This window comes from Schistocerca piceifrons, chromosome X, assembly GCF_021461385.2.
Source record: "Schistocerca piceifrons isolate TAMUIC-IGC-003096 chromosome X, iqSchPice1.1, whole genome shotgun sequence".
NCBI lineage: Eukaryota > Metazoa > Arthropoda > Insecta > Orthoptera > Acrididae > Schistocerca > Schistocerca piceifrons.
The window spans coordinates 71,820,335-71,842,155 of record NC_060149.1 but is presented as its reverse complement, the minus strand read 5'-3'; the positions used below and the strand labels follow the sequence as shown (position 1 = coordinate 71,842,155).

Genomic DNA, 21,821 nt, shown 5'->3' with positions numbered 1-21,821 from the left:
TAGAGGACAAATGTACGGATTTAGAAGCATATTTCACTGGAGAAAAGATACATACCACCTACACAAATATTAAAGACGCCTTTGGAGAAAAGAGAAGCAGCTGTATGAATATAAAGAGCTCAGATGGGAAACCAGTCCTAACCAAAGAAAGGAAAGATAAAAGATGGAAGATGTATACAAGGGAGATGAACTTGAAAGCAATATTATAGAAAGGAAGAGGACACTGATGAGGATGAGATGGGAGATACGATACTGCAAGAAGAATATGACAAAGCACATAAGTCAATACAAGACCCCTGGGGTAGCTGACGTTCCATCAGAACTACTCATAGCCTTGGAAGAGCCAACCATGACAAAATTATTCCATCTGATGTGCAAGATGTATGAGACACGTGAAATGTCCCCAGACTTCAGGAAAACTGTAACAACTGCAATTAAAAAAATAATAATAATAAAAACAGGTGTGACAGGTCTGAAAATTATCAGTTTAATTACACATGGTTGCAAAATATTAACCCAAAGAATGGACAAAATGGTAGGAGCTGATCTTGGGGAAGATCAGTTTGTATTTCAGAGAAATGTAGAAACATGCAAGGTAATACTGACCCTACAACTTACCTCAGAAAATAGGTTAAGGAAAGGCAAACCTATGTTTATAGTATTTGTAGACTTACAGAAAGCTTTTGACAATGTTGACTGGAAGTTCTGAAGATAGCAAGGGTAAAATACAGGGAGTGAAAGGCTATTTACAACTTGTACAGAAACCAGATGGCAGTTATAAGAGTCGAGGGGCATGAAGAGTACGCAATGGTTGAGAAGGGAATTATACAGGGTTGCAGCCTATCCCCGATGTTATTCAATCTGTACATTGAGCAAGCAGCAAAGGAAACCAAAGAAAAATTTTGAGTAGGAATCAAAGTTCATGGAGAAGAATTAAAAACTAAGGTTTGCTAATGACACTGCAATCCTCTCAGAGGCAGCAAAGGACTTGGAACAGCAGTTGAACGAAATGGACAGTGTCTTGCAAAAGCAACACATGGATAATGGAATGTTGTCAAATTATATCAGGTAATACTGAGGGAATTTGATTAGGAAATGAGGCACTTTAAGTAGAAGACGAGTTTTATTTGGAGACAAAGAGGATAGAGATGCACAGGATAGAGTAGCATGGAGAGCTGCATCAAACTAGTCTTTGGACTGAAGATCACAACAACTACATATACAAACAATAGGTTGCAGTGCAGGGCTCTAACCTATTACATGGAACTATTTACTGTAAAAAGTAAGATGAGTGTGCTACAAGTTAGAGTTTCAACTTAAGATTTGAAAATCTGTAGTTTATCACACTAAATTTTTCAGATCCACTGGAGGTCTAACGAAAATTAAACCAGCAAAATAGAGCCTCCTTTCTGTACAATGCTTAAATACATATTATCTAACAACAACCTGTTTTTCCACCTAGTGTCCACTGAGTGGATGTCGCAGTTCATTTTGAACAAGTCCATATTATTAACCACAAAGTCCATAATGGAGTATCTGTACAGGGATGACAGAGTTTGAATTCCTAGATGCTTGAGAAACACCCTGCTGAATTTAAAGAACTGACACCACAAACTAATCTTCTGGGCTATGAGAAATCTTTCTGAAAGGCCACAGATGTCCCTAAATCTATATTATTAAGTAACTATCCCAGAACCCACCACCAGTTACAGGCTGCCTGCCTAACGAATTCCAGGGGTAACAAAAATTTGGTTTTTAATATTTTGTGTACTTATTGACCAAATTCAAAAATTTAAAATGTTGTCATAATCTTCTCATTAAGAGGAATAATTTTACGCTATAAGATTAACAGAATAAGACAAGTACAACAGCAAGAAACTGTGCATTTGTCTTCAAGCAGCATTAACTGATGGCGCGCAAATACCCGGACTTTATTCACCTGGTATTTGAGAATAAGAGCACTTTGCAACTTCTGACATGCTTAATGCATAATTTAAAACACTTATGAAACTTTTTCTCACTGACACAACAAACAAGATGATGAAAGGAAAACAGCTTACTGCTAACTACATTTTCACTGTTCATGCAGTAAAACATCAGCATCAGGCATGATGTTTTAATTTACGAATTCTTTACTAACAATTCTATTCGCAACACAGTCTGCAGACAGTACCCGCAATACCACCTAATTCACGTGCACAATTATACTGTTGTACAACACATAGTTCAGGTGATATGTTGTCATAAACATTGAAATGTATGAAAAACTTGCTTTTTGCTTAAAATGGAGCCCAAATTATCCAAACTATATCCGTTCAGTGTTTCATAATGAGAGCACCTGGTGACTTCCAACAAACTTTACACATAATTACAAACATTTTCTAAACTTCTGCTCACTTACATGCTTAATGTCAAATATTTAATACATTAACTCAATTGTAAAGTAATCTACATCTTCATGGTTATTCTGCAATTAACTTAAGTGCCTGGCAGAGGAGTCATTGAAGCATTTTCATTCTACTTCTCTACCATTCCACTATCGAATGGCGCATGGGAAAAAGGAACACCTAAATCTTTCCGTTCGAGCTCTGATTTCTGTTACTTTATTATGATGATCATTTCTCCCTATGTAGGTGGGTGTCAACAAAATATTTTTGCATTCGGAAGAGAAAGTTGGTGACTGAAATTTCATAAAGAGATCTTGCCGCAAAGAAAACCACCTCTGTTTCAGTGACTGCCACCCCAACTCGCATATCATATCAGTGACACTCTCACCGCTATTGCCCAACTGCGCAATAACACGAAATGAGCTGCCCTTCTTTGCACTTTTTCGATGACCTCTGTCAATCCTATCTGGTAAGGATCCCACACTGCGCAGCAGTATTCCAGCAGAAGACGGACAAGTGTAATGTAGGCTGTCTCTTTAGTGGGCTTGTCCCATACCCTAAGTGTTCTGCCAACAAAGTGCAGTCTTTGTTTGGCCTTCTCCACAATATTATCTATGTGGTCTTTCCAATTTAAATTCCTCATAATTGTAATTCCTAGGTATTTAGTCGAATTGACAGCCCTAAGATTTGTGTTATTTATCGTATACCCAAAATTTATTGGATTTCTTTTAGTACCCATGTGGATGACATCGTACTTTTCTTTGTTTAGTGCCGATTGCCACTTTTCGCACCATACAGAAATCCTCTCTAGATCATTTCATAATTGGAATTGATCGTCTGATGATTTTACTAGATGGTACATTACAGTGTCATCTGCAAACAACCTATGGGGGCTGCTCAGATTATCACCTAGATCATTTATGTAAATCAGGAACGGCAGACGGCCTATGACACTACCTTGCGGAACACCAGATATCAGTTCTGTTCTACTCAATGGTTTACCATCTATCACTACAAACTATAACCTCTCTGAGAGGAAATCACGAATCCAGTCACACAACTGAGACGATAATCCATATACACGCAATTTGATTAATAGTCGCTTGTGGGGAACAGTATTAAAAGCCTACTGGAAATCTAGAAATACAGAATCGATCTGAGACCCCTTGTCGACAGCACTCATTACTTCATGGGAATTTTCTGAATCCGTGTTCGTTATGTATCAATAAGTCATTTTCTTCAAGGTGATTCATAATGCTCGAGTACAGTATATGCTCCAAAATCCTACTGCAAATTGAGGTCAGTAATATGGGTCTGTAACGCAATGGGTTACTCCTATTTCCTTTCTTGAATATTGGTGTGACCTGTGCTACCTTCCAGTCTTTAGGAACAGACTTTTCGTCAAGTGAGCAGTTGTATATGATTGCTAAGAAAGGTGCTATTGTGTCTGTATACTCTGAAAGGAACCTGTTTGGTATACCATCTGGACCGGAAGACTTGCCTATATTAAGTGATTTGAGTTGTTTCGCAACACCTAAGATATCTACTTTTATGTCACTCATGCTAACAGCTGTTCTGGTTTCGAATTCTGGAATATTTGCTTCATCTTCTTTCATGAAGGAATTACAGAAAACTGTATTTAGTAACTCCGCTTTAGTGGCACCATCATCGGTAACATTTCCATCACTATCGCGCAGTGACGGTATTGACTGTTTTTTGCCACTGGTGTACTTTACATATGACCAGAATCTCTTTGGGTTTTCTATCATATTTTGAGACAATGTTTCATTGTGGAAACTATTAAAAGCATCTCGTATTGACGTCCACACTAAATTTCAAGCTTCCGTGAAACTTAGCCGGTCTTGAGGATTCTGCGTTCTTCTCAATTTGGCATGCTTTTTTCATTGCTTCTGCAACAGTGTTCTGGCATGTTTTGTGTGCCAATATTTCTTGTGTATTCTGAGTTGACAGCACATTTTCAGCTTATTGTTTTTATGGACTTGTCCTAGCATTTTGTAGCAATGCTGAGTGCGAATAAGTAATGATAATTCTCAACAGAAGTGAAAAATGAGAAAAGTCTTATAAATGTCTATAAAAGTAGACACCTGATGTCAAATTTCCTAATCAAAATCTCTTGGTTGCTATCTTCAACCACAAATTACTTCAATCAAACATACGTCTGACATTGAAAAAAATAAGTAATAAAAATCTCTTACATGTTCTGTGCTCTGTAGTTCTTATATGTTTGAAGGATATTATTTTTAATAAATTTTGAACTAAGGCTGCTGTGTATAACAATTTTATATTGCCAAGCCAATAACAGGCTAAAAACCATCACTTCTAGCTGCCAATAGTGAGCATTAGTTCAGTACCAGTCCAGTACTCAATCACCAATAGCCAAAAGATGGTGGTGGTACTGGTGGTAAGAGTTAACCTAATACCAGATCAACAACAAAATAAACTGTTGACTACAGCAACCTTAGTATATACTTTATTAAATATGTCATTCTTCTGATGATAATAGCAGTAGTAATGTTATCAACAGAAACAATACATAAAAAAATACATTGTGATGAAAGAAATATGAATTTTACAGAAAGTAAGTAAGTAAGTAAGCAAGAAAGAAAGAATATGGAGAACAAAAATATGGACAAGAAAGAGAACGCACGTACTTAATCTGGCCCACAACAAAACAAAATAACATCAAATTACCTTCCATTGGGAAAGTGAAATGCACTCTGCAACAATGATATAACTGTTAAAATGATAAAGTGCAGCAAACAGTAGTCGTTTCCATTCTAGGTTTATTAGAGCAGATCCAGATTTCAGCTAGTTGCTAGCTGAAAACTGGCTCTCCTAAACATTTTGAAAATTAATAAATTCTGTAAGCACCTACCACTACAAAAATGATGAGAACTCTTAACTTCAGCATAATTTTCTCCAATCTGAGCACATCCTATTTTCTAACGTTTGCATTAAATTAAAACAATATTATCCATAGAAATGAAGTTAAATGACTGTTTACAGGGATCACAGTGTGAAACAACTCTTATAAGAAGCTATATGGGAGCAAGGTCCCCCACTGCTGTGGTTATTTACATCCAACCCATCCCACATTTTTTTGCAGTAGACAACATTTTTAATGCATTCAGAAAGATATTCCATGGAATTACTGACTATCATCCAGGTTTTAATACACTTTTGTTTTCCTGATCAGCACTGCACTACTAAACATCACAAAAACCCCAACTTCCATTGCTCACCTGCAAGTACTCATCACGTTCCTTTGCTAGCCTTTTTAAATGGACTAGCATTAGATCAGTAGGAAAAACTTCACTTGTAGCATCTTGTATTAAAACAATTTGTGGATTTTCTGTAACCTAGAGACAAAAAATTTTAATGTAGAAGTTATAAATATTAATTCTATTAAATATTATCAACAACAAAACAATATGAATAATAATGTTATTTCTACTGTTTACTTCCTAAAACTTAAATGTCTGAAGTTCTAATATGAGGGTGGATGGGATAAAGTGAAGAGGGGCAACTACAAGGAGACGAGTGAGAGGGTGAGACTTCCCATCAGCAAAAAGAGCCACCAGGGATGTCAAACGGGGTGAAGGTATATAGGTGGTTATAATTAAACTTATGCTACTTAAGAGGGCCCTCACAAAAAACAAGTGAGCGTAGGACAATAAAACTTTGTGGAAACATTTGTAAGGACATTCGGAAGAGACATAACGAAGAAACCCCTGAAAGAAACATTTTAATTTCCACATGAGAGAGTAACATGTGTCAACTGCCTACCATGTTTCGGCTCAAGGTTACAAATGTTGCTCAGTGTAATGATCATCTGCATCCATGACAGCCTGGAGCTGCACTAGAGATACCACTTCGCAATTGTTCAAAGCACTATTCAAACAGTGGACCACAGAATGTTCAGCTGTCATGACACTGCTCATGCATTGCCTGAAGATGGCACATTGTGCCCAGCACTCTCAGCCACAGCAACAGTAACTTCTTCAACAAGCTGTGATGCAATTGGCCATCAGCCTCTCCCAGGAGCAATTCCCAAATTGTCAGTTAATTGGAACTTCTGGATCATGTTCTTCAACCCTGGTGTGGAAAGACGACTTCTCCATATCCCTTTAATACATCAATATTCACGAAGAGCAGTAACACTGTTGTTGCTGTTTTGATAAAAAAGCTTTACGAGTAAAGCCCCGCTAATCTTGTCAAGATATGTTGACAGCAGTGATAATGCACACTGACGCTTTTGTTTCAACCCCGCGTCACAGTACCAGTACCGGGGTCTAATGGCAGTCATGATGCTACCACTACTAACAGTGCAAATCCTGCAGTTCACAGTCTAAACATCATTTCTATAAGTTAGGTACCCATAAAGTAAATAGATTTCTGTCTACATTGGTTCAAGTAGTGAAACCACCCTGAACACTAATAGGCAGTACCAGCCATGCAGCCTATTTCTGTAAAGCATACTGACAATCAATTAGAGCTAGTTCTATTCTACTCAAATTTTTAATTACAGAAATTATTTGTAGATTGGTTCTTTTTTCAAATCAAGATATTATGTATATTACTACGTATGTAGCTACTTTGAAGGGAAAAAATCACTGCTCTTCCTCTTACACTAATTGAGAACCATTTCAACAAAACTCAACAAATGTCATTCACAGAATAATACAGGAGATGCATTTTTTAGTTCTACTTCATACCACTTATTAAAAAATTTTCCAAAATATAATATTTGTCATTCATGTATATATGGATTGATGAAGGAATAATTGAAGTTCATCACTAATCTCCTTTGTTGTTGTTGTTGTTGTTGTTGAAGTTGTGGTCTTGATGCAGCTCTCCATGCTACCCTATCCTGTGCAAGCCTCTTCATCTCAGAGTAACTACTGCAACCTTCATCCTTCTGAATCTGCTTGGTGTATTCATCTCTTGGTCTCCCTCTACGATTTTTACCCTCCACACTTTCCTCCAATACTAAATTGGTGATCCCTTGATGCCTCAGAACGTGTCCTACCAACTGATCCCTTCTTTTAGTCAGGTTGTGCCACAAAGTCCTCTTCTCCCAAATTCTATTTGGTACCTCCTCATTAGTTACGTGATCTACCCACGTAATCTTCAGCATTCTTCTGTAGCACCACATTTTGAAAGCTTATATTCTCTCCCTGTCTAAACTATTTATCGTCCATGTTTCACTTCCATACATGGCTACACTTTACACTAATACTTTCAGAAAAGATTTCCTAACACTTAAATATGAAAAGGGCATATTACTATATACATAACTAGGTCTAGACTGGGTATTAGCATCTATTCCACAATGCCAGGAATCTTAACACTAAAATCTATACTTGATGTTAAAAAATTTCTCTTTTTCAGAAATGCTTTCCATGCCACTGCAAGCCTACATTTTATATCCTCTCTATTTTGATCATCATCAGTTATTTTACTACCCAAATAGCAAAACTCATCTACTACTTTAAGTGCCTCATTTCCTAACCTAATTCCCTCAGCATTACCTGATTTAATTCGACTACATTCCATTATTCTCTTTTTGCTTTTGTTGATGTTCATCTTATATCCTCCTTTCAAGACACTGTCCGTCCCATTCAACTGTTTTTCCAGGTCCTTTGCCGTCTCTGACAGAATTAAAAGTTTTTATTTCTTCTCCATGGATTTTAATTCCTACTCCAAATTTTTCTTTTGTTTCCTTTACTGCTTGTTCAATATACAGATTGAATAACATCAGAGATAGGCTACAAACCTGCCTTACTCCCTTCTCAACCACTGCTTCACTTTCATGGCCTTCAACTCTTATAACTGCAGTCTGGTTTCTGTACAAATTGTAAATAGCCTTTCGCTCCCTGTATTTTACCCCTGCCACCTTCATAATTTGAAAGACAGTATTCCAGTCAACATTGTCAAAAGTTTTCTCTAAGTCTCCAAATGCCAGAAACGTAGGTAAGCCTTTCCTTAATCTACCTTCTAAGGTAAGTCGTAGGGTCAGTATTGCCTTACGTGTTCCAACTTCTCTACAGAATCCAAACTGATCTTCCTCGAGGTCAGCTTCTACCAGTTTTTCCATTCGTCTATAAAGAATTCATGTTAGTATTTTGCATCCTTGACTTATTAAACTGATAGTTCAGTAATTTTCACACCTGTCAACACTTTCCTTCTTTGGGATTGGAATTATTATATTCTTCTTGAAGTCTGAGGGTATTTCACCTGTTTCATACATCTTCCTCACCAGATGATAAGAGTTTTGTCATGTCTGGCTCTACCATGGCTATCAGTAGTTCCAATAGTTCTAATGGAATGTTGTATACTCCCAATGGCTTTTTTTGATTTAGGTCTTTCAGTGATCTGTCAAATTCGTCACGCAGTACCATATCCCCTATTTCATCTTCATCTATGTCCTCCTCTATTTCCATAATATTTCCCTCAAGTACATCGCCCTTGTATAGACCCTCTATATACTCCTTCAACCTTCCTGCTTTTCCTTCTTTGCTTAGGACTGGTTTTCCACCTGAGCTCTTGATATTCATACAGGTCTTTCTCTTTTCTGCAAAGGTCTCTTTAATTTTCCTATAGGCAGTATCTATCTTACCCTTAGTGATATCTCTCTCGTTTATCGAGAAAAAAAGGTAGAAATTACAATTTTTTATGAATGCAAAATATTCATGTGTTAATCCCTGTTTCTTCTTTAGCACTACAAATACTTTCACATTTTTATTAGTCTCGTGGGCCCCTACCACTACGGCACAGCGCGTCCCCAGGTTGTGGATAGGGGATACGGCCTTCAGATATGAAGGGTAGGTGCAAATACAAAAAATAAGCAGTCGCGGACAGCCGGTGGGGAGCAGGCGATGGCGTGATGAACCATCCCTGTTTCTTCTTCTTCTACTACCAAATCTATTCATCGAGAACCAGCAACATTAATGGGCATGGGTCTCTTTGAAGTAAAATATTCCGGAAGTAAACTAGGTTCCCATTCGGATCTCCGGGCGGAACCTACTTCGAAGAGATTCAGGTCGAAAGGAACTTTCAGGTTGGGAACATGGAACGTTAAAAGTTTGAACAGGTCAGGAACATTCCAGACATTATTAGACAAATTAGATAGATGTGATGTAGACATTACAGCTATTCAAGAAACTCGGTGGCAGGGGGAGGGTAGCATAAAGAGGGGTAACTATACATTTTTCTATGGAGGTTCGGAAGCTCACAGTTTCGGAACAGGTTTCACAGTACAGGGAAAAGGGCTTCACGCAATCAGAGATATAAGGTTCAATAGTGACCAACTATCAGTTATAGTGTTGTCCGGCAGGTGGAATAGACTAGTAGTAATTAATGTACACGCACCAACTGAGGACACTGAAGAGGTTGTTAAAGACGGCTTTTATGAAGAACTAGATCAACTATGGGATGAGTTCTCCTCATATGATACAAAATTAATCATAGGTGATTTTAATGCGAAGATAGGGAAGGAGGAAGCATTCCGGCCTACAATTGGGAAAGAAAGTTTGCATAACATTTCGAATGATAATGGCACAAGGGTGGTTAATTTTGCTGTTTCAAAAGACATGATTGTTCAGAGCACATATTTCAAAAGGAAGGGCATTCATAAGGCAACCTGGGTCTCCCCGGATGGACACACCCGAAACCAAATTGATCATGTTGCTGTAGATCGGAGATGGCACACTAGTATAGAAAATGTTAGGACTTTCAGGGGAGCAGACTGTGATTCTGATCATTTTCTTGTAGTTGCCAAAGTTCATCAACGGCTATCTACAGCAACATCAAGGTGTCCAGTGCAGAACGTGTTACGTTCGACACTGACAAGCTAAATGATGAAAGCTTTAGAACAAGGTACATGATAGAAATTTCAAATAGGTTTGATGCTCTCAGGACACACGAAGAACAAGACGAGGATGTAAATAAACAGTGGATCACTGTGAGGAATAATATCAAAGAGGCAGCAAAGGTCACAATAGGTACAATTAAGAAGAACAGGAGGAAACTGTGGTTTGATGAGGAATGCAAGAAATTGGTAGAGGAAAGAAGAAAAGCGCGATTTGATTGGGATAGAATGGGAGACAGAAAACGAGAGGAGTTCTTGAACTTGAGAAGGGAAGTTGGTCATAGGCTACAAGCAAAGAAGAGGGATTATTTGAACAATCAAATTACAAAAATGGAAACAAACAGTAAAACAAAAAACATTAAGGAACTTCACCTAGACATAAATGAGTATAGGAAGGGCTTCAAGACTAGGACAAACGCACTTCGAGGGGATGCTGGGGGAATACTGACAGACCCCAGTGCTATATTAAGTAAATGTAGGGTGTATTTTGAGCACCTATTAAATGTACACCAGGAAGCAGGAAATGAGCAGGCGTACGAAATACATACAGCAGAACTCCAGATACCTGAGCCAATGTTAAAGGAAGTAAGAGATGCAATCAACAAATTGAAAAACCATAAAGCACCAGGATCAGATTGCATAACTGCAGAATTAGTTAAAAATGGGGGACAGAAATTGGTGGAAGTAGTTCACAAAGTGAGTTATAAGTATGGAACTCAGAGATGATACCTGAAGAGTGGCAGGAGTCGATTCTGATCCCAATTTTTAAGAAAGGTGACAAAATGGATTGTAGTAATTATAGAGGGATATTGCTATTACCAGTATGTTCCAAAATTTTCTCGAATATTCTGCTAAGCAGGCTTACACAATATGCAGATGAAATTGTGGTGGATTACCAAGCCGGCTTTTGGAGGAACAGATCAACTATAGACCAAATATTCACCCTGCGTCAAATTTTGGAAAAGAAATGGGAATACAATAAACCAGTTCATAATCTTTTCATAGATTTTAAAAAAGCATATGATTCAGTATTGCAGTCAAAATTGTACAGAATTCTTTTGGAACTTGGAATACCAAAGAAGTATGTTAGACTTATAGAAGTGAGTTTGAAAAACACAAAAGGTAGAGTACACGTGGGGAAACTGGAGTCAGAAGAATTTGTAATAAAGAACGATCTTAAGCAGGGAGATGCCCTGTCTCCGCTACTTTTTAATTTAGTCCTAGAATATATTGTACGAATGGCAGCAGAGGGTGTGGAGTTAAATGGAAATATTAAGATATTAGGGTATGCAGATGATCTAATCATCATTAGCAATAGGAAAGAATCTGTAACAGCAAATGCAAATGCGTTAATCAAGGCTAGTGAAGATGTAGGTCTAAGGATAAGTGAAGACAAAACTAAATACCTGGTTACTACTAGAATGCCAACAGCAGTAGATCAGGAAATGTTAAGAGTTGGAGACATGCAGTTTGAAAAAGTGAACACATTTAAGTATCTAGGCGTGGACATCACTTCGAGAAATGAGATTGAATCCGAACTGAAGAAGAGACTAAGGGCGGGAAATGCATGCTACTTCTCACTGAATAGATTACTTTCATCGCGGATATTGTCTAGGAATTTAAAGATTAGAATATACAAAACTATTATTCTACCAGTTATGCTGCATGGGTGTGAGACTTGGTCTCTCACTGTGCAAAATGAAAAGCCGTTTCAAGTATTTGAAAACAAAATTTGGCGGAAAATCTTCAGAGCAAAAAGAAATGACATTAGCGGAGAGTGGCGAAAACTGCGTAACGAAAAGGTTCACGAACTCTATTCAAGCCCTGACATAATCAGTATTATTAAATCACGTAGGCTGCAATGGGCGGGTCACGTAGCTCGAATGGATGAGGGCAGGGCAGCGCGCAGAGTACTGGTAGGGCACCTAGAAAGAAAACGTCCTGTGGGGAGACCGAGGCATAGCTGGGAGGACAATGTGAAGGCTGATTTGAAGAGCCTAGGTATTGAAGGTAAATGGAAGGAAATAGCCCAAGACAGGGACAGATGGCGAAAATATGTTGCTGCGGTAATGGACTCTCGAGTCCAGTATGACCAGTGAGTAAGTAAGTATTTGTATCTTTCCAAAGGAGTGAGTGAATTTTAAAATTTATTTTTGAGTTACAGGTGTTGGAACATGAACATAATTCAACTTTCTGCCAAACTGGTGAAAACTGCCAATATTTGACAATCAATTGTGGCTAAATGGCTGAACCAATTTTAACTCTTCAGTAGGTCACTGTATGTGAAATTTTATGCTCTTTCTTTCAGGTGTTTGGAAATTTTCTGTAGGATGTATCATTTTAAGTTATAAGCAAAAACCTTAAAAGTCCATAAATTTCATGGTTTTTCAGCCCTCCAAAGTTTAGCATAAGCCAGAAATTGTCAAAAACTCATTTAACTTTAATTTGAAATGCCTTACATCAATTAAATTTATCTTCATATGGTGCATATTTATTCACCAGCAAAAGTCTAATTTGCCTACATTACTCACAGTAAGAAATTTTCTGTTTGGCTTTTGTTTTATTCATATGCAGGCTCTTTCGAAACGAATAAGATCACTGAAACACAAACATCCTGCTTTGCATGATGTTCCGATATGGTTACAGTCTATATTTAGATCTTCCTTATGTTCCAATATGGTTACAGTCTATATTTAGATCTCCCTTTGAGAGTGCATTCATGCACTTCTCATGCTTTTGAATTTGACAACTCCCGCTTATCTTGCACTTTTCATCTGCTGTACTGTTTCAGAATATTCAGAACTTTCTAACATCTTAAAAATGATGTTCCAACAAGAGCATACCACAACAGCTACCAATCTGGTAGTAAAACCGTGAATAAATATGAAAGAGAATTAAGGGAGACAATATGCATTGTTGTCTGAAAAAAGCTTAGCAAACAGTTGATTTACATTGTAGGATGATGTTGAATTGTCTGACAATAACCATAAGTGAGTTATAAGGCCATTAAATTTAACTTTTAAATTTTATGTTCTAAGTTTGAAGCACGCAGTATAAAAGGACGATAAGTTGAGGTCTGTGGAATCTTGAAAAATGGACATGTCACGTTTTGTGAAAATTTTCTACATTCAAGAGACTTTTTCAACAGCAAATATTTAGTATTGTCATATTTTCTTTTAGCTATTATGTGAAGTGCACATTAAAGTACCAGAATCGATTAAAGAACACACTTTGAAAATAAATGGCGTTTGTTGAGTTTTGTTAAAACGGCCCTCAATTGGATGCTGATTTCGTCCACTACTATACACTAAGCATTTAATGTAACTTGACTCTACTATATTAAAAAAAAAACTGTTTAAAATGAACCTTAGTGTTGACTGTAATTTACACCTTGAATCCAAATATTCTAATAAATTATAGGTATAGCTAATAAGGTACATTTTTACTTTAGTTTTGTATATTTGAGGATTTCCAATTTCCTTACTGATGTTAATGACTTTTGCATCAGAATATAAAACTCCATGCTGAACCCTAGACAGTGATGAAAAGTATGTATGGAAATTATTTTTATTTCTAGTATTGTGGCTCTGACTTTCACAGTTCATCCTACATTCACTCTTATCATTAACCATAAATATTATGAGGGAGTGTAAGAAGGTCCCTGAAGAGATTTCTGCAAGAAATCAAGTTATGAGTTTCAGACAATATTCGGAGTGCATACTTATGTAAAGATAAATGACTGCTAATTAATTAGCAGACTGACACCACTGAATACCTGTTTAATGCAATCAACTATTCCATGCTGTAAGGTCACATCCATGGCTCTGATGCGTTCTATAAATGTTTCCTTGTTAGGGCACTGAACTGCACATCCCAAAAGAAGTAGTAATAGAAGCTTCATCTGGTCCAGACCCTCTTTGCTGTTTGGCTTTTGGCCAAGTTGTATACAGTCTGGCAACACCAAGACAATTTGACCAAGCTCCTCCTGTGAAAATGGCAGTAATATATATTAAAAAAAAAAAGTGAAATGAAAAGTCATGCACCTAACACTACCCAACAAAATATGTTTAAAGGGACTATTAAAAATCATGTTTGTGGACAGTGGACACATTTTTATCTTTGATACTGAGTTTCCACTGCTTTATAGATAATAAAGTCACTGATCCACTACTTTTTAGATCCTATATTTCTGACCAGAGTTATCCCTCCAGTTTCAACAGCAATATCCTAACCAACAACACGGAGAAATCCTGAAGCTCTATCTGCTCCATTCCTCTTTCATTAGGTGATAGCTGACGTGTGAAAGGCGATATTGTATTCCATAAGTCATTCGTGTAAAATAACCTCACCTGACATATCATGTGGCACATTGTGAAGTGAAAATTGGTTTCCTGTCACAATCGATAACAGGTTACAATGGTAAAAAATTTAATTCTGTGTGGCAGTTAGATGCTGTGAGCCACAGCTCTGCAACAACCAGAGCATGCCATCAAACTTGCAACTCCTTGTAGGTGGCATGCAACAACAAATGTCAAATTAGATTACACGCCACATCAGGTGAATTTGGGGACCATGACAATGTGAGGTCCATCTCTGTAGCTCAGTTGTCACCATATCCGAATGCTATGCACAGCACCCAAGTTCAATTCCCAATACCGCCAGGAATTTTTCCTTGGTAGGAGATCTGGAACGAGGTGCACTCAGCCTCGTGATGTCAACTAAGAGGCTACCTGAGTGAGAAGTAGCGGCTCCAAGGTCTGGGGAACAAATAACGGCCAGGAGAGTAGTGTGCTGACCCAAAGCCCCTACATCCTGCATCTGAATGAAATAATTGGCAGAGCACGACCCAACAGCAGCTTGGTTCCAAACAGCCCATCAGGGCTAATACACAGAGGTTCAGCTTTGCAATATCAACATGAGTACACCACACAGCATGATTCTGACCTTGGGATAAGGACAGTTATCCTGCTGGAAGATGCTATCAGCATCGGCGAAAATATGAAGCACGAGTAGTTGTAGGCCATCCATAGCAATGTTCATGTGAAACTTGCATGGTTGTAGGTCATCTACAGCAATGTCATGATACCTTTGATTACTACCCTAGGTCCCATGGAAGCCCAGATGAATGTTTCCCACAGTGTAATACAACCCACACTGCCCTCTGTGTATGACACAGTGCACGTTTCCAACAGCCATTTGCCTGGGGGTGGTGCATCCAGACATGGCCACTGAACTAGTGTAACAAGAAGCACGATTCATCCAACCAGGTGACACATTTCTACTGATCCACGGTCCAATCTTGATGATACCTTGCCCTCTACAATCATAATTTGCAGTCCAGTCTTGATGATACCATGCCTACTACAATTTTAATTTACAATCTATTGATTCAACATGGGAACCAGATGTTCAACAATGTGTGCTGAACAGTGTACTCTGAAACACTTGTGCTTGCACCATATTTGTACTCTGTCATCAGATATGTAACAAATCATTGCCTATCTTGCTTACTGAGTTGGCAAGTCACCGACCTCCATGTTCTGTGAGAAGGTGATACCTACTCATAGTTTCATCAGCTTTCAATCACTTTCCACAAATGTTCACAATAGCAGCCTACCAGCTTTACCATCTACGAGGTGCTCATTCCCAGTCATAAAAATCCGCCCTTTGTCAAATTCACTTATGTCAATGGACTTCCCATCCACAGCCTGTGTCATTGCTAGAATGATTGTCCATTCATCTCTGCACTGCTTATACACTGAGGTGACAAAAGTCATGGGACAGTGATATGCACAGACACTGACAGTGACAGGATTGCGTACACAACGTACAAAAGGGCAGTGCATTGGCAGATCTGTCATTTGTACTCAGGTAATTCAAGTGAAAAGGTTTCTGACATGATTATGGCTGCACAAAGGGAATGAACAGACTTTAAACACAGAATAATAGTTCGGAGCTAGATGTGTGGAACATTGCATTTCAGAAATTGTTAGAGAATTCAATATTCTGAGATCCAAAGTATCAAGAACATGCAGAGAATACCAAATTTCAGGCATTACCTCTCACAATGGGCAATGCAGGGGCTGGGTGGCCTTCACTTACCGATCGGGAGCAGCGGCATTTGCATAGCACTGTCAGTGCTAACAGACAAGCAACACAGTGTGAAATAACCACAGAAATCAATGTGCGACATATGATGAAGTTACCCATTGGAAGTGTGGCGAAATTTGGCATTAATGGGCTATGGCAGCATATGATCGACACGAGTGCCTCTGCTAACAGCATGACATCTCCTGCAGCACCTCTTCTGGGCTCATGAACATATTGGATGAACCCTAGATGACTGGAAAATTGTGGCCTGGTCAGATGGATCCCGATTTCAGTTGAAAAGAGCTGATGGTAGGGTTCAAGTGTGGTGCAGGCTCCACACAGTCATAGATCGAAATTGTCAACAAGGCACAGTGCAAGCTGGCGGTGGCTCCATAATGGTGTGGGCTGTATTTACATGGAATGGATGGTGTCCTCTGGTCCAACTGAACCGATCATTGCTGGAAATAATTCTGTTCGACTACTTGGAGACTATTTACAGACATTCATGGGCTTAATTTTTGTGGATGATAATGTGCCATGTCACTGGGCAACAATTGTTATGTCTGGTGTGAAGAACATTCTGGACAATTCGAGCAAATCATTTGGTCATCGGGATCGCACGACATGAAACCCATCGAACATTTAGGGGACATAATCGAGAGGTCAGTTCAGGCATAAAATCCTGTACTGGCAACACTTTCGCAGTTATGGATGGCTATAGAGGCAGCACCACTCAATATTTCTACAGGGGGCTTCCAGTGACTTATTGAGCCTATGTCATGTCCAATTTCTTCACTATGCTGGACAAAAGTAGGTATCCCATGACTTTGTCACCTCAGTGTAAGCTATCCTCACCACAGCGTGTTCCTGCAACATCAGCAAGAGGCATTCAGATTTGCACTGGGGACTAGTCATAATATTTTGGTTTATCAGTGTATGAAACATTTGAACATAAAGAATAAAGAGAAAGGAAGCAATGACACTAAGCATTAAAAAGCTGATTTATCAGTGTATGAAGCATTTATGCGTAAACAATAAAGAGAAAGGAAGTAATGAAATCAAGCATTAAAAAAGCAACGTTATAAAATTATGTTTGTCACTTTTTGACTAAACAGTGGATGTAAATTTAAGTGACATGGGTGCAAATAGGTACAGTGAAGCAGGGGACAGTTAGCAGTAGTAGAATCAGATAGAATGTTCAGTTAGTGAAAACCTAATCCAGGTGAGCTAATGGAGTAACTATGCAATGGAGAGAGCGCATCCACCTACCGAGTATACACAGGATGTAATGAGGGAGCACCCAGATGGCTCGAATATAAGATTTCAGAATGAATGTTGTGGTGTACAGTGCATCCAGTAACTGGATGATCTACTTTTGCATTGCACACTATTTGACAATAACCAAGTACCAGCCATATCAGCCTAGAACATGGAACAAATGTATCTGTGTAATAGACTAATTACACTTTAATAGACCCATCAGATGTGAATATGTAAAAGATATCATCAATCTGCTACAATGTCTAACTGAAACACTGTCAGTGGCCTTGCTTAAGATCTGTGGCAAGGTGCCATGTGAGGCAGCTACCAGGGCAGTTAAAAGGCTGGCCATAGCCTATTTTAAGCCACTTCCTCTTTATCTATAACAGTTCTGATGTCAGTGTTCCTTTCATAACAAACTGTGTAATTCTTTGGACTGTGTTTCTTTGTTGTTCAATAAAAATATTTAGCAGCCAAGATTGCATAAATATTTCTTTATTTAACATAACCGGTTTTGATAGGCTTTGCTGTCATCTTCAGGTCTTAAAAAAGTCTTTTTGTTATGAAGCATGTTCATTTTACGTTGGAGCTCATGCCAAGTTGACACGTGGATGAAAATAAGCACATTATAAAAGGTCTGTCACATCGAAAATATTTAAAAATATAAAGCACCTCATGCAAATGGCCATGCCCACAAATATATCATTCATAGATGCTTGTTACATTACAAAAACACAGCACACAGTAGTACATCTGTTTACATAAGATGGACATATTTTATGTAAACTGTGCACACTAGTTCCTGCAAAATACTTTCTCAACAATATTCACATGAAAAATGCAGATGCATTACCTAGATTGTCTATGGGACCTGACCCAGTATTTGATAGGAGAGAAACTGTATGCTCCCAAATATTTTATCATGTCATCCAAACCTCAGAAGAATTCCTGCAACATGTCTCATGATGTATCAACAACTATAAGGCAAGATCCACTTCTCCACAAAGCACAACATTTATACACAACAAGGTTGACCAGTAATGCTATTGACAGCATGACATCCTTGGCTTTGTCAATATTTTGCAAAACACCACCAATTGCAAGCTAAAAAAGACATTTTCACATTTGAAAATGAAATATGTATGCTTGTTATTGCAACTGCTTTGTACCACTGCATTTGTGTCCCCAAATATTATCCACATGGCTGGAGTCAACAAAATCTACAGAACATTTGATTTTGCTGGATCTCTTTTGGAAGCCATATGACTCACTGTAATAAATTCACACCCCCATTTCTCATGTGTCAAGGTACAGCTTACCATCAGTCAACACTATGATGAATTCACTAAACATCTCTCCCATTGAAGGAACACCCCATATCCTTCTAACTGAGAATGAACCAAAATTTACAGCAGCTGTCTTTATGTGTTTTTAAAATTTAAATGCATAAACAGTTGTGTGAGGTCACTTGTAAAGAAGCTTGAAATAATTTTCGAGCAACACTCATGGCCATTGCCTGAATGAGCCGCTTCACTGCTGCCCTCACTGTACACTCCTCATTCTGCTGTTTCTGCCAACAGACTAAGGGGATAACACCACACTGTCCAAAGTTGACATTCAAGTGAGGACATACAAATTTAGGGCCACACTAGAATAGATCAGAAGAGTTGTCATGGCTAGTCACAGCTATCACCTAGCGATGGTTGCAACATCCCAGGGCCAACTGGGACAACACCAGAATCAGATGTGTTCCTATCATCTGGGCCAGATGCCACCAGCTCTCCCACTCAGCCAGTATACTTCAGCCCCCCTTCAGGCGATGGTCCACATCATAAGACAGTCAACCAGCAGCTGACAACAAACTAACTACTCCACACAGTGGCACCATGTCTGAAACATCAAATCTGAGGTACCCTTCCTCACATCAACCGGAACATTTTCAGCTCCAAGACAAAGGGAACTAGCAGTTCATCCAGAGGCTGATAGAGAAAATATATCATCAATCTGTGTAATTGTACAATGTCTGTCGGGGACACTGTTGCAGTGTACAACATGAGCCAGCCAAGCAAGCTGATAAAAGGCCAGACGCCACTTCAGTGTTTACATATACCAGTATCCTACAGTGATGTCAGGGCATTTTTTATAACAAACTGTTCAATATCTTGGACAATATCTGTTTTGCTATTAGGACTGTATCCACTGTCACTGGACTCGTGCTTCAATTTGTTTTGTGATAGGTTTTTTTTTCTCATCCTTGCCTACATTCAAAACAGACATTTCTCCTGCCTACTTCCTTACAGACCTCTCTACATTGGCAACTTCATGCCACTTTCTATTTTTCAACTACTTGCTGCTCAGTTGTTAACTGAAAACAGGAATATTTCACTTAAATAAAATTAACTATTGCTAATGAATAACTCTGAATAGCATTTAACTATTGTTTTCAATTTTGTATAGCATTCACTTTTTTCATGCTTAAATGAAATATGATGTATTTCAAATAAAAGTTAAATTAATCTATATCTCAATAAAAGAGGTAATATGATGGAGATACTACACAGCATTTAATAGAAATTAAATATTTTGTTACCTCATAGAGTGTCTTGATGTTCCTAATGATAATATCCAAGTTTCTAATTCTCTGCACGGCACTGCCCACACTAGGCACAACACCATGATGTACAGGTTCAGGGTCACTGCAAAAATGCATAAATAAAAATTAATTACCAAAACTCACAGTTTTTCGTAAATCGAAGAAATTATCAAAACCAAAATACAAAATTGTTAAGGCTTTCGTGGTCACTTGTTGACAAACTGCCTATTGGCTTCTGTCTCGGGTTCTTCGGCCGACGTTCATCTAATGATTTTTCTGACATTTCGCCAGCACGAGTGGCTGGAATTGTCAAAGCTTCACCCTCCATTGCCGGTGATGAACTGGAGCCGAGCTCGCGGGCGGAGACTATATGTACCTAGCGCGCCAACATCCGAGGGCTTCTCCGCGGTCATTTCCGGTGCAGTTCTCCTCTTGCTACCTGCGAAGGTCATTCGCTGCAGTACGGGAAGCCAGGATCCATTTACCTTGTTCAAACTGTTCGCGTCTTTTTGTATTTCTACAGTGTCATAGATAGGCGAAGGAGAAAAGAGACCCACTTGCAATGTTGGGAATATATCGTATACCATGCACATGTCGGAATGACTGGACGATCCATTAACACCAGGATCAATGAGCATAAGCGACATTGCAGGTTGGGGCAGGTGGAGACATCGGCCGTGGCAGAGCACGCTCTGAAAGAGACCGACCACGTAATAAAATTCGCCGACACGGAAGTTCTGGCTGTAGAGAAGCACTATCACACGCGCTTCTTCTGAGAAGCTGTAGAAATACAAAAACACGCGAACAGTTTGAACAAGAAAGAGGAAAGCCTTAAGGTAAATGGATCCTGGCTTCCCGTACTGCAGCAAACAACCGTCGCAGGTAGCAAGAGGAGAACCGCACCGGAAATGACCGCGGGGAAGCCCTCAGACGTTGGCGCGCCAGGTACATATAGTCTGCGCCCGCGACTTCAAGTTGAACAAATATATTTCAAGGAAGACGCAATTCATGAAAGTTACAGATCAAGTAAACAGAGTACGACGTGTGTACACTTTAACAGTCAAATCATAACTGAGTTCGAGTCTAGCGGCCACTGGCTGGCTGGCTGGCCGCTCAGGTGGCGCTGCTGCTGCATGGCTGGCAGACAGCGCCGCATGTAGAGGATGAGCGTAACTGTGCGGCGGCACTTTGAAAGAGTCACAACAGAAATAACACAGGAAAAGGAGGAGTTGTTACATATATTAAGACAGAACACAAGTTCAAAAACATTGTGATCAGCACATAGAACTGTGCACTTGTGAATTAATGCTGAAAAATAGTTCACTTTTAATTATAACTGTATATAAATCCCCATTGGGAAATTTTGAACTTTTTATGAGGAATTTGGATTCCTTATGGTGCTATCTGTCAGACAGCAGCAAGCAGTTAATACTATGTGGTCACTTCAACATAGATTTTCTAAAGGATTCTGGTACAGAAAATGATCTGGAAACCTTATTTGGATCCTACAATTTGGTCTCAGTAGTTATCTTTACAATATGGGTGGATAAAGATGAAGTTCAAAGTAAGAAAATAACTGTTTACTCAGTAACAAATGCTC

At 38.7% G+C, this 21,821-nt stretch overlaps 1 protein-coding gene across 1 annotated transcript in view; it reads right to left on the bottom strand.

Annotated features, from left to right (window-relative positions):
• The window catches only part of LOC124721892 (protein Daple), a 181,339-nt gene that overhangs the window by 142,588 nt on the left and 16,930 nt on the right, over nucleotides 1–21,821 (bottom strand). The window contains exons 3-5 of the mRNA XM_047247044.1: nucleotides 20,219–20,324; nucleotides 14,054–14,263; nucleotides 5,651–5,767 (exon numbers count right to left, since the gene is read on the bottom strand). Of these exons, the coding sequence (XP_047103000.1) occupies nucleotides 5,651–5,767; nucleotides 14,054–14,263; nucleotides 20,219–20,324 (433 nt within the window). The remainder of the gene's footprint in view (nucleotides 1–5,650; nucleotides 5,768–14,053; nucleotides 14,264–20,218; nucleotides 20,325–21,821) is intronic.